The sequence below is a fragment of the Papilio xuthus genome, unplaced genomic scaffold (genome assembly GCF_000836235.2).
Source record: "Papilio xuthus unplaced genomic scaffold, Pxut_1.1 DF825946.1, whole genome shotgun sequence".
NCBI classification, from domain to species: Eukaryota; Metazoa; Arthropoda; class Insecta; order Lepidoptera; family Papilionidae; genus Papilio; species Papilio xuthus.
This window is the reverse complement of record NW_013532703.1, coordinates 1,027,089-1,044,321: the sequence shown is the minus strand read 5'-3', so window position 1 is coordinate 1,044,321 and position 17,233 is coordinate 1,027,089. Positions and strand designations below refer to the sequence as shown.

At 33.4% G+C, this 17,233-nt stretch overlaps 1 protein-coding gene across 1 annotated transcript; it reads right to left on the bottom strand.

Moving 5' to 3' along the window:
* Positions 1-9,317: 9,317 nt before the first annotated feature.
* On the bottom strand, positions 9,318-16,775 carry LOC106124908 (CTD small phosphatase-like protein 2). The gene is made up of 11 exons (XM_013321924.1): positions 16,253-16,775; positions 15,077-16,177; positions 14,605-14,790; positions 14,162-14,230; positions 13,081-13,182; positions 12,757-12,849; positions 12,250-12,348; positions 11,622-11,770; positions 11,078-11,183; positions 10,333-10,440; positions 9,318-9,594 (listed from the first exon to the last, which is right to left on the bottom strand). The coding sequence occupies exons 2-11, from the start codon at positions 16,151-16,153 to the stop codon at positions 9,529-9,531; spliced, it is 2,055 nt and encodes a 684-aa protein (XP_013177378.1). The 5' UTR covers positions 16,154-16,177; positions 16,253-16,775; the 3' UTR covers positions 9,318-9,528.
* Positions 16,776-17,233: the final 458 nt, after the last annotated feature.

The following is a 17,233-nucleotide window of genomic DNA, read 5'->3' as shown; positions in this document are numbered from 1 at the left end:
CTTACATACTAATGTTTTCTAAGAACATTATTAAAATGAATGCATTTATTGTATATTAAAAAAAAATAGATAAAATTGTAAAGATAATTTTTGTCTAGCATTTCTGACGTTTTTTTCGATAAGGTTAGATTATTTTTCCAAGACCATTGCCGTTTAAGATTAGGTTTCGTATAACTTTTGATTTAGTCTGTTAGGAAGAAAATGCGAAAATGTGGCAGGATGTTCACGCAACACTAGGCTTAATAAAATGTCGATGTTTATGTCCCCTCACTAATCATTCTGACACTGGACTTTGTAACGAAAGCACGTCATTCGCGACAAATGATTCTTATACTGTCTAGAAGGTCACGCAGAGACTTTGAACTAGTGAGGATTTTAGCTCTGCTAACGCTCTGGGTGTGATTTCAATAACCCTTTTTACCACGCCTTTAAAGATTAATGGAATTATTGGAGATTCTTATACCTTTCTGTTTAACGCCCTGGGCGGTCGCCCAAACGCCCCCGGTTTTTTTAACGAGGCGAAATGCAGTTCAGCACCCCTGCGCCGGGCCAAATATGCAATGTCGCAGGGAGTGTGTGGCTCGTCTAAAGTCGTTCGGCCATACCCACTAAAACCCCTCAGGCCTTCCACGTCGCCTTGCGGCTGGATCACGGGTACACTTGCGCAATCTTCCGCCCCCTATACCAACGCTGGTCCTGATCTGAACTTATATTTTTCTTGTTTTATATGGGGTATCGGTATAAGAGCGGTGTTACGCGTATTTTTGTAATGTAAATTAATATAATTAAACGGAAATTTATATTTTAGTGAGGAAAACATTTATAGATAATCTGAACAATATAAGATTTATAAAATCCCAATGTTTGGAAATTAACAAATCATATCGGAACATATCTTTTGTGATTACTAGGAATTAGATTATATTTTATTTCTATCACTAATTAAATTGTACTTTGTTAATATATATTAAAAAACAAAAGGATTTCTCTGTATTCTTTTAATAAAAAGAAAAGATTTTTTGATGTTTCCTTCATTTTTCTTTTCTATAAGTACCATTTAGTTCTATAAATCTTACTAATATTATAAATGTGAATGTTTATATCTGAGTATCACCAGAACGGTTGAACGGATCTCGATGAAATTTCCCATACATATAGAAAATAGTCTAAAAGAACACAGGCTACTTATTATGTTTTTTTAATTACGCGCGGACGGAGTCAAGGCCAAAGCTAGTGTAATCCGTATATTCATTGTCTTGTATTTGTCAATAATGTAATATATAGAAATATAATAAAGTTAAATAACATTTTAAAAATCAATTTAAAAAAATACTATGACAACATATCTAAATCTATAAAATAAAAAGGCATAAAACATTTTATTAGGCCAAAAATTTAACAAAACTTTACAGCACTAATAGTGAGGCGATTTTCATATGATTGCGGAAATTGATTATTATTTTATTACGATTCAATATTATTAGGTACTTTTTCTTTTATCGTATTTATGGACTTGTTAAACGATTTCAATAATGACGCAGTTGCATTGATTTTGCCGATACATGACACATCATGTTCACGTCAAAGTTTTTAGTTATATGTTCAAGAATAAAATAAATCTTACTAATATTATAAATGCGAATGTTTGGGTGGTTATTTGTTACTGCGAATCTCTAGACCCGCTCAACGGATCACGCTGAAATTTGGCATAGATGTAGAACACTGGAAAAGCACATAGATTTATAATTAAGTTTTTTTATTCCGCGCGGTCGAAGTCTTGGGCAAAAGCTAGTTTTATAATAAACATAATAATTGTCTTTAAGACATGATATACGGTTTAAATAGTATCCGCAGTTGCGAAGCCCTAATATTCAATAAGCATGACTATCATCATCGTCATCATCAGCTCACTATACTTCCCCACCGAGGTGCTTGCTGCATACCCTAAGTTAAGGGTGATTATGCCACAGTCAACCATGCTGGCCAAGTGCGGGTTGGTTGACTTCACACATATCTATGAATTTCTTTCTCAGACATGTGCAGGTTGCATGACTATATGGCGGTTTAATTTCTTCGAAAAACGATAAACTCATTGTCACTGTCAAACTCTTTGGTATGAAAGTTATATTTGAAGTTTCTCGAGTGAAAATAAAGCCAAGCGAATTGATTAACAAATGTAGACAAAGTATCAGTTTATAATTGAGGGGAGGTTTGCTCCAATGTCAACTGCGTAAGGGAATACACCGCCATTTTTCTACAGATGATCGTGTCAATAATTCGTTCGGTTTATAGTTAACCTTCATCGGAGTATATTATAAACTATGGTCGCCGAACTTTCTAGAAAAGTGACGTATTTAGACAGGACCAACGAAACTGCTGTTTAATTCACGCGTAATCTATCTTGTTACTATGTTATCGTAAATTTACGCAATTTTTTTGCAATTACTCTATCACCTTTTAAACTTTACATTAATTCAGTTTAGATGTACAACTTGTATTAATTAGTACGTTTTGTTAGTCAAATTATTATCCATAAATTCAATTATGATAAAAATTATATCTCAAATGTATGGAATGTTGTTTTGATTTATTTGAAGTTAAAGAACTCTGATTCATATAAAAAGGTTCGATTAACAAAGGAGTAAAGACTTTAACAAGGGTGTCCTTTTGTATCAGGTCATAAATGATCTTTTTTTGTGACTGAATAGTCACTGTTTGCCTTGAAGAGGCATTTACAGCTTCACCTGGCTTGAGGTGGCCGAGCGCAGATGGCACTTAGTCTGAACCTCGTTTAAGAGTAACAAGACTCGAGGTCTCCCTCAGGAGCCTCGGCTCGGGCTGTTACTTCATTATAGTTACCGGATCGGAGGCTAGGTCATTTCTTTGAAATCACAGCTTTTGCTTCGTTCCGAAAACAATGATTTTCTTTTATTATTTTGAATCCTTACCACCGCCAAAAGCAGTTACCGTTACGTCAATGCTACAAAATGAAATAGGCACAAAATACCACGTCTTATAGCATGTCCATTTATTTGGCATATCTTGTACAACTCCTATAAGCGATAATTTGGTTACCCTAAAATTACCGTGGGTTTCCAAGATCAAAACCCCCTCTTAAAATATACTTTCTCTGTTTTGACAAGTTAATGATAGTGATTATGATGTTTTTACAGAGTTTGACAAAAAAGTATTTGGGAAGGGACGTTTTAGACCTACTTTGTGGTCCCTAATTCATCGAAATTACTATAATAAAAATGTTATCTTTTGGCTTATCTATATATATAAAATGTCGTGTTAGTTACACTATTTATAACTCAAGAACGGCTTTACCGATATGGCTGAATTGGTGAGGAGGTAGCTTAGAGCCAGAAGACGAACATAGGATACGATTTATTAGTTTTTATTTTATTTTTTTCGAATTTATGCCTTGAAGAGCTGCTTTTTATTTAACTTACTAATATTATAAATGCGAATGTTTAAATGGATGTGATGTGGATGGATGGGTGGGCTATACTAATTTAGTTTTTTATATGTCCACACGGACGGAGTCGCGGGCGACAGCTAGTTTAAAATATAATACCAAAAATGATGTTTCCGTAATTAAAACAGTAATAAAAATAAAACAACAATATTTATTTAAATGCTTTTAATAGATTAAACATTTCGATTACGACTTATACTACGGTTAGATTGAAAACAATTTGATCGCCGACACCTTACATCTAGTAAGGCTCGACACAGACGGGTCACCGACCACAACGACCAGTAGCCAGCGACTGGTTTACAGGATTTTTCATACATTTTATTAAAAAATGACAATAATATTTTTTTTCTTCTAAAAATATTAGCAGATTTTTATTATTAAACTAATATTTCTTGTGCTATTCAAAATAAGCTAAAAGCTTGTACTAGAATATGGTTTACAATAGTTAAATTGGATTCGAACTTTCGACCACATGATCAGAAATCCGTACCCTTTACCATTAGGCTATTGGCGCTTCAAAAACAAAATGTATGAAGAATCGTGTGAAGCTTGTCGCTGGCCACTGGTCAGTGGCCCGTCTGCACCGAGCCTTACAATGCTCTACAATAATTCACTTAACTAACAAATATCTATGGATTTCGACTATCATAGTGTTGTCTCTGTTTTGTTCATAGAGAATGTAAGAGATAGCAAAATGTGTACAAGAGTTCAGAGTCGAAAACCCATAGTAAGGGTCCATTCACATAGACCGGGGACTTAGAGCGGAGCAGATTTTGTTTGCAAATAAAATTAATATTAATAATATTGAAACATGGATTAATTTAATAGTTTAAGTTAACACGTAAAAACTTAAATTAAACCCTTTCACGATAGCATAAAGTTCAATTTCATTTGCGACACAAATATACTCTGTTCTTCGCCCCGGTCTGTCTAAACGGACTTAAATACTATAGTTAAGAATCCTTTACAAAAACATCTAGACTGGTTCTATTTTTACTGGTTAATACAACCCGGTTTCTGATACGTCGATTCAATACACTATAAATACGTGAACTTTATTTAACATAATTTGGGTTAATAGTCCGAGCAAAGTGAATTTGTAGCGATTAAGTGACTTCAAAAACCGGGTATAAACATATTTTATACCTTAAATTTAAAACACAAAGTAGGCGGTTTCTGAGAAACAAATAAACCATATAAATTGCAAATTTTACATAACTTTACTAATAAAATAATTTGAAATATTATTGCATTTTCAATATTAAAAAACATCAAATATAATAAATATATATTCAGTATATATCTCACATAAAATTACAACCAATATAACAGAGATTTCATTCGCCGTATTTATATACATTGAAAAGTATGAAAAAATAATAATCATATATATATTTTAAATAAAAATAGTCGCTATACTATGAAAGCCCTATTAATATTACATGCATTATGTACGCAAAACAACAGTCTAACAGTGGTAGAGCCCGCTTTAACATCTCCGCACGAATTCTACCGGCTCGCCCGGTGAAATACCACGACCACACAGAAGACAGGCGTCAAGTGGAAGCTATTCCGCGTACAGTCTGATGAGTGTGCATCCCGGAGGCCTAATTTAGTCCTCTTTCCCTTTCCACCCTTTTCTCATAAGGAAAGGATGGGATGTGGAAGTGGACTTTCCGGATGAGAGGATGCATGGGAAGGGAAGATTTGCATATGCAATTGCGTATGTCAATGGGCAACGGTCACTTCACTATTTTAGCGACTTCAGGTGGCCGCTCGCTCGTTTGCCACCTTATGATATAAAAATAAAAAATTAACAATCGAACCTAATAATCAAACTTTAAATTTATTTTTCATACAACTAAATACGAAAATGCATCTAATTTAAAGATAAGATTTTAAGACTTCTTTAAATCGATGGATTATAAATTTTACATTAGTTAAAGTCGGTTTCTGAGCTTTAAATCTCTGTAAACATTTTATCCCTGTCATTATCTATAACAAAAAAGAGATAACGTTATTTAAAACGGAGATTTAGGTCTCGGAAACCCACGGTTAATCAAATATATATCAAGTTTGATTATTGCGTTCGTACGTATAAGATTTCACGCTCGTATCAATAGAAGTCTATATGTTTAAAAGATTTCAAATATAACTACAAATAAAGAAAATCAGCTATCTTTCTCGATAATTACGTTATTTCTAGACAAGTTTTTCTTTACGGTTTTTGTTCAGTACAAAGCCTGTATTAGCTGTATCCAATATAATACGGTCGTGAAACTTATTTTAAAAATTAATCTCTTTTTACTTAAAATCCAAATAAAGAAAAAAACTTATTAAAAACAAATTAGCACCTGCAATGAATTGAGTACATCATCCTACACTTTTAGAGTCCCCACTGCCGAAACATGTTGAATACATGTTTCGATTGAATGCCTGTATTAGAGGATGGCGGCCGTATTATTTGACCTTCAGTTATTTTGTAAAAATATTATTAAAATGATTTCTCCTATTTATTAATATGCGTGTACTAGTAATAGGCCGCGACTCCGTCCGCGTTGTTATATAAAACAACTTAGTATCCTATGTGTTCTTCCAGACTAAGTTTATCTAGGCTACGTTTCATCGAGATCCATGCAACCATATATAATATTAGTATGATTTACTTATTTTAGTGTAAAATGTAATTAGTCTATGGTTTAGAAACCAAACTTAAATTGTTTCCTAAACTGAACCGATTTTGACGAGTGAGTTGTCACTCCATTCTACCTCTGACCGTGGGTTTCTAAGACTAAAATTTCCGTTTGAAACATATATCTCTGTTTCGTCAACTATAATGATAGAGATGAAGATATGTTTTATGTAAAGACTAGATGCCGTCCGCGTGAATTTAAAAATAACTCGATTAGTAGCCTATATAATCAAGATCCGTTGAGCCGTTCTGGAGATACCTACATCCATCCATACATCTAAACATTCGCATTTATAATATTAATACGATTTTGGTATTAGAAACCCATAGTGAGTGTCGTAATTTTTTTAATAACCAAAAAATATATAAGTATTTCGACAGTGGGAACTCGTCAATTACAGTCACACACAAAAGTGTTAACTAATTAGAACCTACTAATCTGGGGTTCACTAAAATCACTAACTCCGCTGAAAATACCCCTAAATAATGTTTAATTTTACTAATACTTTTGGTACGAGAAACATACGTATAAATTTAATACGATAATAAGCTGCCATAGAGAAAAAAAGTAATAAAAATATATTTTATGATTTCTAGCCCAATAATAGCTATAAGACAAAAAAAAATTATAGTCATAGTTGCTGCAAAAAATAAAAAAAAACACTTACCCTTAATTACATCCTAAAGCTATTATTTCAAAGTGAATTACATTATCTATATTAAATCTATTTTTATATTTATTAGAAACTAACTACCATCACCTAAATTTAAAAAAAAATAACTGATTTAACGATTTATTTCACGACTGTACTGAAAATATTAAATTTCTACTTATAAATGAAGACAAATCACAGACAAATAAGTAAAAAAAAAATGGAGAATAAAATATGTAACATAATTTCTTACAAAATAATTCACAAAAAGTACAAAAAAAAAACAGAAAAAATTCCGTATTTATATTTAAACATTTGATTTCTTAATCAATTCAATTTTCATAGATAAAATAATAATTTACTCAATCTTTTATACACTCCATAATATTTCAACACAAATCTTTATAATAATACAGTTGAACCTGGATAAAGAAAAGTCCAAGAGACCGCGATATTTTTCTCCCTCATAGAGGTTTCTCTCTTACCCGAGTTTCTCGTTTTTAGAGGTTTCTCTCTTACCCGAGTTTCTCGTTTTTAAAGGTTTCTCTCTTACCCGAGTTTCTCGTTTTTAAAGGTTTCTCTCTTACCCGAGTTTCTCGTTTTTAAAGGTTTCTCTCTTACCCGAGTTTCTCGTTTTTAGAGGTTTCTCTCTTACCCGAGTTTCTCGTTTTTAGAGGTTTCTCTCTTACCCGAGTTTCCCAGAGGTATCTCACTCACACGAGTTTCACGCTTATAGTGGTTTTTCTCTTACCCGAGTTTCTCGCTTATATAAGCTTCTCTCTTACCCGAGTTTCTCGCCTATAGAGGTTTGTCTCTTACCTGATTTTCTCACTTATTCAGGTTCTACTGTAAACACACAGAGAAATATTGCAACAAATATAAATTCATATATCAGAGAAACATACTGTAACCTGTTGTAACAGTGGGATAACATGTTTTTATACATGTTTTCCTACATTGAAAACTCACTGTAATCCTATTGGCCTGCAAATAGTGGAATATATTCTAAATAGAGTTTAAATTACTTATGTGTGTAAATTGCAATCTCTCAATGAATATATTTAAAACTACACCGTTCTTGTTTTAATAAGCGTTTTCACTGCAGAAACATTTTAATAGAAACATAATCTTGAATATATTTTTATCGTATATATATAAAAAAAAGATGGAGAATTTTATAAGTTGACATATTTGAGAATCAATTTTGTAAATTTCATTTTTAAGGTTCTGTACATCGAAAGGAAAAAACGGAACCCTTATAGGAATACCTTATCTGTCCGTCAGGACTATTTTTCTCAGGAACGCGTAAAGATATCAAGTTAGGAATTTATTTATTGTAAATTTTAAACGAATTTATATCAAAAAAATATCTTCTGAGGTTTTTTCGTCTTACTTTTGTCCTATGAATTATACATCTATGGTAATTATGACATATATTCATTCAGAGATTTAACAGTTTGTCCGTTTTATTTTGACAAAATGTGTAAAATAAGTTATATTTTCCATTTTTCTCATCTAAATTACAGTATTTATTTCTTAAATAACAAAACCGATTCATAGTTCTTTGAAGTCCATAAAGTACCACATTAAATTTCATACAAAAATTAATTAAATACTTAATAGACTTCAAATTAATCAGAAAAAAAACGGACAAACATATTTACAATTTACGACAAACTTTAAACACCAACACAATATTAAAATCATTGATATATAAAAACTATATAAAAATAACACCAAGTAAATACAATATTACCAACATAGCAAATAAATCTGATAGAATATTACAATGGACGTAAATTTTCTTTAATTACTTGAAAATAAAAAACGGAATTAAAAAAAATACATTTAGGCGATATTTTTATAGAAAAAAAACATAATTAATATAATATATAGAGTAAAAGACAAAAATGTACTTTTATGATCCAAATCAAAAGTTATTTTGTAAACAAAGAGTTTGTTTAAACTTTTGTGATTACTAAAATAAGCAAAACAACTTTATCATACTAGCAATTGCCCGTGATTTTGTCCACACGGAATTAAAAAAAAATAGTAATAAATATAGCTCATATGTTATTCATGTTGAATGAAAGAATTTAATTTCGGAACCTATTCAATGCAAATAAATCTTTCCTCTTTATAATCTTACTAACTATCGCCCGCGACTTCGACCGCAAAGAATTTAAAAAAAAAATAGTAATCTATATGTTCTTCTAGACTATTCTCTACATCAATACCAAATTTCAGCCTTTTTAGGAGCCGTTCCGTAGATACCTTCAAACAAACATCTATCCACCTAATCATCCAAACATTCACATTCATAATATTAGTAAGATGTAAGATTCATTAGATTTGAGTATAGTCCCGCGCGGACAGAGTCGCAGGAAACCGCTAATCTTACTATTGTTTGGAAGAAAATCCGGCACAGTGCCGGTGTACTGGCGCAACACTAGCCTTACTAAAATGTCAACGTTTATGTCCCCTCACTAATCATTCTGACTCTTCTAAAAGTATAGATTTATTATTCAGCTTAACTCAAAATTACTATATTCTCGAAAATAATAGCTAAAATTATAATTGTATACAAAATGTAACTTTTGATTTGGAACTACAACAATTTAAAATTTAACTTATATACTTAGTTATGTAATAAAGGTGCATTGAATATAATAAATAAGGTTTGTTCGTTGTGAGGTGATCTAGTCCGGCGGCAGGTAACTGAACAGTTTGTATTTGTCCCTGATGTACGGCCTCACGTCGTCTTTCTGAAATATTATATATATATTTATAAGTGCTTTATATATAAAAATGACTAAACCTCATCAGCTCACTATACGTCCCCACCGAGGTGCTCGGAGCCTACCCTAAGTTAAGGATGATTAGGCCATAGTCAACCACACTGGCCAAGTGAGGGTTGGTTGACTTCACACATATCTTTGAATTACTTCTCAGATATGTGCAGCATCACGATGTTTTTCTTCACCGTAAAAACCCCGGATAAATGTACATATATAAATCGGAAATCGAAAAAAGAAATTGGTTAGTGGCGGGAAACGAACCCAGGATCTGCAGATTGCAAGTCAATTATTTCCGTCATTATGTTTGACAAAACAGATATAACAATGTTTTGGAACGGGGATTGTGGTCTCGGTAACCCACGGTTAATTACTTTTAAACTGTAATTGAACAATAATAAAAACAATTGTTTAAATCAAATACTACGTTTAGCAAGTTTATTTTTTATTTTTAATATAGTATACTATTAGGTTCAATCCGATCATTTGACACCTACTTTTAGTAGGTAGTAAAAATATGTAATCCGCCATTTTTTAATGGCGGCCATCTTGTATTTATTCAGTATACAATACTCAACACATCTAGCTGTTTTATTTGATACCCATTTTTTCAAAAATATATCAAGCCGCCATTTTGTGAAGTTGGTCATATTGAATTATTGACACTACTCGTGAAGCCCATTCTTTTGATACTGAATGAATACGTACAGTAGCGAGGTGTTCGAGGAAGGGCAGTAACTTCAGCAGCTCGTTGTCGCTGCGGTCCACGAACCAGCTGTCGATTGGGATGCCGTTCTCCAGTTGATAACCAAACGCCTGTGAAAAATAGCATTTAAGTAAATTGGCTAAATAGTTAAATCATTCTTACAGTTATATTTCTAGAACAAAATATAACCAATAGAGTTATAATTTAACAAATATATATAACTATGTCATTTCAGACAATTAGATTTGTAGAAAACCGCGATTTCATTGCTTTTATCTCATTTACATTATAAGGATAAAATAAATCAAGACATAAAACAAAAAATAATGGCGTAGCCTTAGACACCCTATTCAAAGGCAGCCAACTTCAGAGAGCGCACCCAATCCGGTAATAATAACGAAGTAATGGCCTGAGTCGAGGTTCCTGAGGCCTTCGAGCTTGGTTACTCTTAAACGAGGTTCAAGCTAAGCGTCATCTGCGCTCGTCCACCTCAAGCCCGGTGAAGCTGTAAATGCCTCGTCAAGGCAAACAGTGACTCAGTCACAAAAAAACAAAATAATAAAAAGAGCGTCGAAGTATTGTGCATATTAAAGGCTGATTGTTAGTTCGTAACTTAGTAAAATTGCTAAAACTTTATTTAGTAGAAAGATAAACCTAATTCTGATTCTCTTTTTTTTATTAAATGTTGGTTATAATTCCTTATGTAAGTTTTTACTTAAATATATATTAATATAGTATTTATGTCACCTGTGGGCTGTTGTCGACTATGACAGTCTTGCGCAGATCCCGGCCCAGGATGCTGAGGTCCTTCACGTAGTTGCCGTTCACCAGCAGACAGTGCTCGCGGAACAAGCTGCAAGTTATTCATGATTATTTTTCAATATATCATTCTGTTGCAAAAGTTTTATTTATAACTAGCTGTAGCCCGCGGCTCCGTCTGCGCGGACTACTAAAAAAAACTTAATAAGTAGCTTTAGCATTTTTCCAGGCTGTTCTATACGCCAAATTACAGTGACATCCATGCAATCGTGAGATACCTTCTGACAAACATCCATCCAAACATTTATAATATTAGTAAGAGTAAGATTTAATTTTTTGGCAGCTGATCATGGCTGATCTACATCCCTCTACACCTCAAAATCAAGCATTGTGTCTGTTATTTTATATTCCTAATCACCAAGTTATTAAAGAAATGTAATATGTATTTCATCATCAGCTCACTATACGGCCCCAACTGAAGGGATGAGCCTACCCTAAGGGTGACTAGGCTTTATTAAAAATATGTATTTACCGATATTTAATCCAGCGTCGAGCAGGGTCGAGCAGGTTGAGCAGACGGTCGGCGTAGACTCGCTTGCTGGCAGTGAACAGGATCACCTCGTAGGTGCGAGACACACGCGACAGGAACTCCGCGAAATGAGGCCGTGTGCGCACAAATACCTACATACATACATATATGTCAAACAATTACCTTATATATTTAAAATAGCAATATTGTTGGTTTCTGAGACAAAAATCTCTGTATAAAACATATAGTCATCCTTGTCATTATATTTGACAAAATAGAGGTAACTATGTTTTAAATGGGGATTTTAGTCTTAGAAACCAAGCGGCCGCCAGATTTCGGCGAAATAGCGAAGTGACCGCTGCAATGGACATCCGCAATTTCAGATCCTTTATTCAATGGATGGATGGATTCTTTATGGAATGGGTAACACACAGAAAGTGAATATGTCCCCTTCCTATGGATCCACTTGTGCATCAAAATTCACTTCCTCATCTCATCTTTTCCTTATAAGCAGAGTAGGAGAAGAAATAGATTTCAATTACTCCAAAATGTACAACATTGGTGTTATAGTGGTCCTTCTAGATGGCACTGAATTTGTATGTCAATGTATGAGTGTGGGAGATGTACTTACAGTGTATCTGCAGTCCTGGAAGAGCACTGGGAAGTGGAAGCTGGCATCAGGCAGCTCCTGCAGCGAGCAGTGCACCAGGGTCTCGTCCAGGTCCAATACCTGCACACATACATAAACTTTCCAACTAAATCATAGTTTAAAGATTTATTTCTCAAACAAGTGGTAGCCCGCCACTTTATCGACACAAAATTTTAAAAGTAGCTTATAATATGCCTGCTTCCATCAGTATTTCTGTAAAAATCTGTCCAATGGTTCCAGAGATTAACAAACAAACATAATTGATTTTTTGTTTACATCAATGTAAAAACATCATGGGTATGGAATATGATTTTTTTCTATATAAGAAACTGAATTATTATAATAATAGCTAGATAGACTGTGTACTCGGTTATTTAAACTATATTTTATTGTTGGTTCCTCTTACTATATTCACTTAGGGGACTTTCTAACTCTGAGTATGGCATAGCTTATTAAACATTAATATCTATGTAATATATAAAGACTTACGAGACTGAAGTCCGGGCTGGTCCTGGTCTTGAGCGGCAGCGCGGGGTAGCGAGCTCGCAGCGCGCGAGTTGACACGCTCTCCAGCGGAGGCAACTGACAATAAATATTACATCATTATAGCATTCATTTTTAATCCTAACTTATAATGAACTAGCTGTCGCGCACGACTCCGTCCGCGCAAAGTTAAATAAATAATTAGTACCACATGTATTCTAGACTATGTTCTATATCTATGACAAATTTTATCAAGATCTGTTGAGCCGTTCAAACAAACAAACATCCATCCATCCAAACATTTGCATTTATAATATTAGTAAGATTTACCTGTTTAATAAATAGATAGGGATCAAATGCATCCACCCATGAGGATATCTGCTCGCAGTCTACACGGTTGCCGCACGAAGATATCACATCCAGACCTTCCTCCTGATAACAAAATAACTATTATAGTACAAAATTTTATTAAACTATAGTCTATATCTTAACCCTTTAACAGTCATAAGGAGTGGACAGTGGAAAAATAAAATTGATAATGGTTAAGGGAATATAATAGAAGTAAAAACATATGTATATATATATATATATATATATACATATATATTTATGTTGGGAAATATATTCCCTCTACCGATCAGATTCTATTCTCAATTGTATGCTCTTTTCTATTACTGTAATTATATACAATAATTTATTTTTGGTTGTAGGTAGTTTGGTTTGGTGGTCCCAGACTTATTTAAAATGTTAGTTTCATCTTTATATATATAATTCTCCTGTGAGTATGTCACTGAACTTCTCTCAAACGAGTGGACCGATGTGTGTTCAAGGGTATCTGGGAATGGTTTAGATTCACAATTTTGTCCGCTGGACAATGTTTTTTTAATTAATTTTTAAATTTATTAGTAGTTGTTGATTTTGGCATGTTTTACATTGGATCCGACAGACGGCGCTACCATCGCAGTGTCAAATATTAAATAATATTCAAATTAAAGATGTGTAGATAGGACAATGTCTGTCGGGTCTACTGGTTAAAATATAATTTTTTCAAAATAAATCCATAGACAACTAAATATGCCGTAATTTCTCAATACCATTGAATTGGATTTTATATCTTTATATCTTTGTAACAAGTAAAAAAAAAAGTATGGAATGACTGTGTGAAAGAGGATATGCGTAAGAAGGGGGTAGACTCGGATATGACGGCTGATAGAGATGTATGGAGGAGTAGTACATGCTGTGCTGACCCTCGATAGGGACAAGGGCAGGTTGATTATATCTTTGTAACAAGTGGATGTGGTAGAAATAGGAAAGGGAAACTTCCTATCCTCAGTCTATCAAACTTCGAAAACACAGGTACAGATATCAATTCAATTATAATATTCAAATGAACAAACTAAAAAAAAATTACCTCAACATTAGCAGATTGGTCATCATGGCAGACCATATTTGAATCATCGGGAACTATCTCTGTGCCATTCTGTAAAGAAAATTAACAATATGAAAACACAATCATCATTTTAAATGCATTGTGGAGAAAAGGTCGAGGAGAACGATCTAAGTAAGTGGCGCTAGCATCGAGTGGGCTGTCATCTGTCTTTGTCAAATTTTTTAAATGTCAGCGATTTAAAAAAAAAACTTTTTTCATTTCTTGTTATGAATAATTTATGAAATATGTCAAAAAAAATACTTAATTTTGAATTATATGAGAGAAATTTAACTGAAGTCATTGCTATGATTGCAGTCCAGAGTATTTTGTATGTAAAATAAAGTGTTTTTTTCTATATCTATGGTTTATTTTGCTTCCACTTTTAATGATAGTAAACAAAAGGCAATTTTTCTCAATTCACTTACCCAGCCCGCAGCCTCTGCAACAAGACTCTGACTGATCTCAGCGAGGAAGCCGGTGCTAGGGCTCCGTGCGGACAGCGCCTCCAGACTCTCTATAGCGGTGCCTTGAGTGTCTGTGCATGTTGAGGAGATCTCGCACTCCGGATCCCGAACATAGCCATCCTGCTCCAGCATTGACACAAAGTCCGGCTGTGTAACAATGTTAGTTTATTGTGATTTTCCATTATTAAGATTCACATATGAATATATGTTGCATTATAATGAATATATATTTGAGAACTGTAATGTAATGCACACTTGGAGACATATAAGTGTTCTTCCAGGCTATGTTCTACATTCATGCCAAATTTCAGCAAGACACATGCACACATTCTGGAGATACTTCAAACAAACATCCATCCATCCATCCACACACATTCATATTTATAATATTAGTAAGATAAGAACATTAATTTTAAAAATCATTTAAACATACCTGCATATATTTATCCCCATTGGTTAGGAAATTGGTGCACACATCTAAATCATCAGTGGTAGATGTTGGCTGATACATCTCCAAATCATTGCTTGACTTCCTTCGTTTCATCAGCCTTTTATCCACAGAGTTCTTCCGAGGCAACTTTTTATCATCATCTTTCTCCGTAGTCATCACCCTAGCAGCTTTATCAGCTAAGAAGTTTATATCGTCATCATCAGCTGGTAATCTTTCGTTGATCAAACCAGCACATTCTGCAATAGCCATGAAGTCATTCAAACAATCATTCGGCAGACATAGTTCTGAAGACTCTACTTGAGTTTCCGAATCAGAATCTTCTTTAACCAAGTCATTTGTAGTTGTATGTGGTTCGTACATTGTCACATCATCATCTACACTACTCCAGTTATTTTGTTCCGGTACAATTGGCTCCTTAGCTTTGCATTTCTTTTTCGGACTTTCCTTAGTTGCGTTTAATGCTGTCTTAACTTTCTGAGATGGTATTCCCAATTGACGTACTTTACGTATTGGTGAGCTATTTAATGATGCTGATTTGTCAGTCTTATCAATCCGTCTTGTTTTACGTGGAGATATTGTTGCTGATACAACATCTGAGCGAATCAGCTCCCTGTTCAGAGAGCTGTGACGTAGTTGAACACCTTTCGTTGTGCGCACATCATTTGCTTTTATTCTAGATGTTGTTGACACTTTTTCATTTTGCATAGTTTTTGTTTTTACTAAACTTGATGAGACATTATCTTTTATAGAGTTTCGTACCACTGTCTGGAAGATTGGTTTCTTTGGACCATCATCTTTGAGTTTTTGTTTCTTGTTCAACACTTGCCCTGACCTTTCCATGATTGCTGTTTTGATCCTTACTGGTTTAGTTTTTAAATTTCTTTTAGAATGTCCGATAGAAAGCAGAGACCCGCTAAGTTGGACTGACTCATTTCTAGCCGCCGTACGTCTTAAAATATTCTTCCAAGTTGATGAATCTTTAAATTTTCGAGTTTTAGTGGTTTTGGCCTTCTTTATAATCGGGAGCGGTCGCTCCCTTTTTCGACTTCTTAGCCGCATCGCAAGTTAAATAGACTACTTAACCTGAAATATCTCAATTCATAAATAAGACAACATAAACATAGAAAATATGTTGAGATGGCTCTAATCAACACTTACATGAACTCTCTCTTTTCACCAAACACTGTGCATCAAATATTGAAATTGCAATAAGTACTGAAAGGAGATATATCATCTTTCAAGTTAAGTTTTATGAAGAATTTCACTTTAGCTGTTTTTCTTAGATGACAAAATGGTTTATTTCTTTCGCTCCTAAAAATCGGCGCGGCAAAAATCTTCGCGCCTTTTTTTCACAAAACTGTTTTCTTCAGTTTTACACTATATTGTATATTGAGTTAATTATATAAATGACTTAAACATTATTGTTCCAAATCAAGACACATTTTATCAACGGGAAACGAAAATAACTTTAACAAACGCGAAAATAGAAAAGCGGCACTGGTACATTATTGATTTATGCGCCAATCAGCAGAAATATATCTTTTGAATTGGTGTTAAGTTTATGATTAATATCATCACTGTACTAATGAAACCACTAATTTAAATAGCTAAGTTAGCATTTAAATCGACATTACATGATGGATTTTGTTGCGGAACACAAAGCTAAACAAATGTCAAAATGGCGGACAACACTCTACTATTTTATATACTCTTTGATTTTCTGCTTGATTTGGTTTGTCTATAGATGGCGTTTTATCGCAGCGCATGCGTTTTGACAGTGCTTGAAATTAGGAAAAGTCAATAAGAAATATGAAAATAAGGTTTTTAAATATTATTAACTTTCACTCTTTTATTAAAGTAACGTTGCATTGTATTTTCTTTGTAAATATAGGAAAATATATATCAAGATTAAATTTTTAACGAAAATTGAGTGTTAATCATGGATGTATTTCAAATATACCTTTGTTTATTGTCTGTCAGAAAAATAAAAAACGTAGTTTAAAATATTTTTGTCAGTTGTTTTTAAAAATTCTCATATAGCTGATGTTAGATGGTGTTATTTTATTTAGTAACGAGTGAATTATCATAAACTTAGCGGCATTAAGTACCCGTATGCTACAAAACACACGTTTGTTTGTA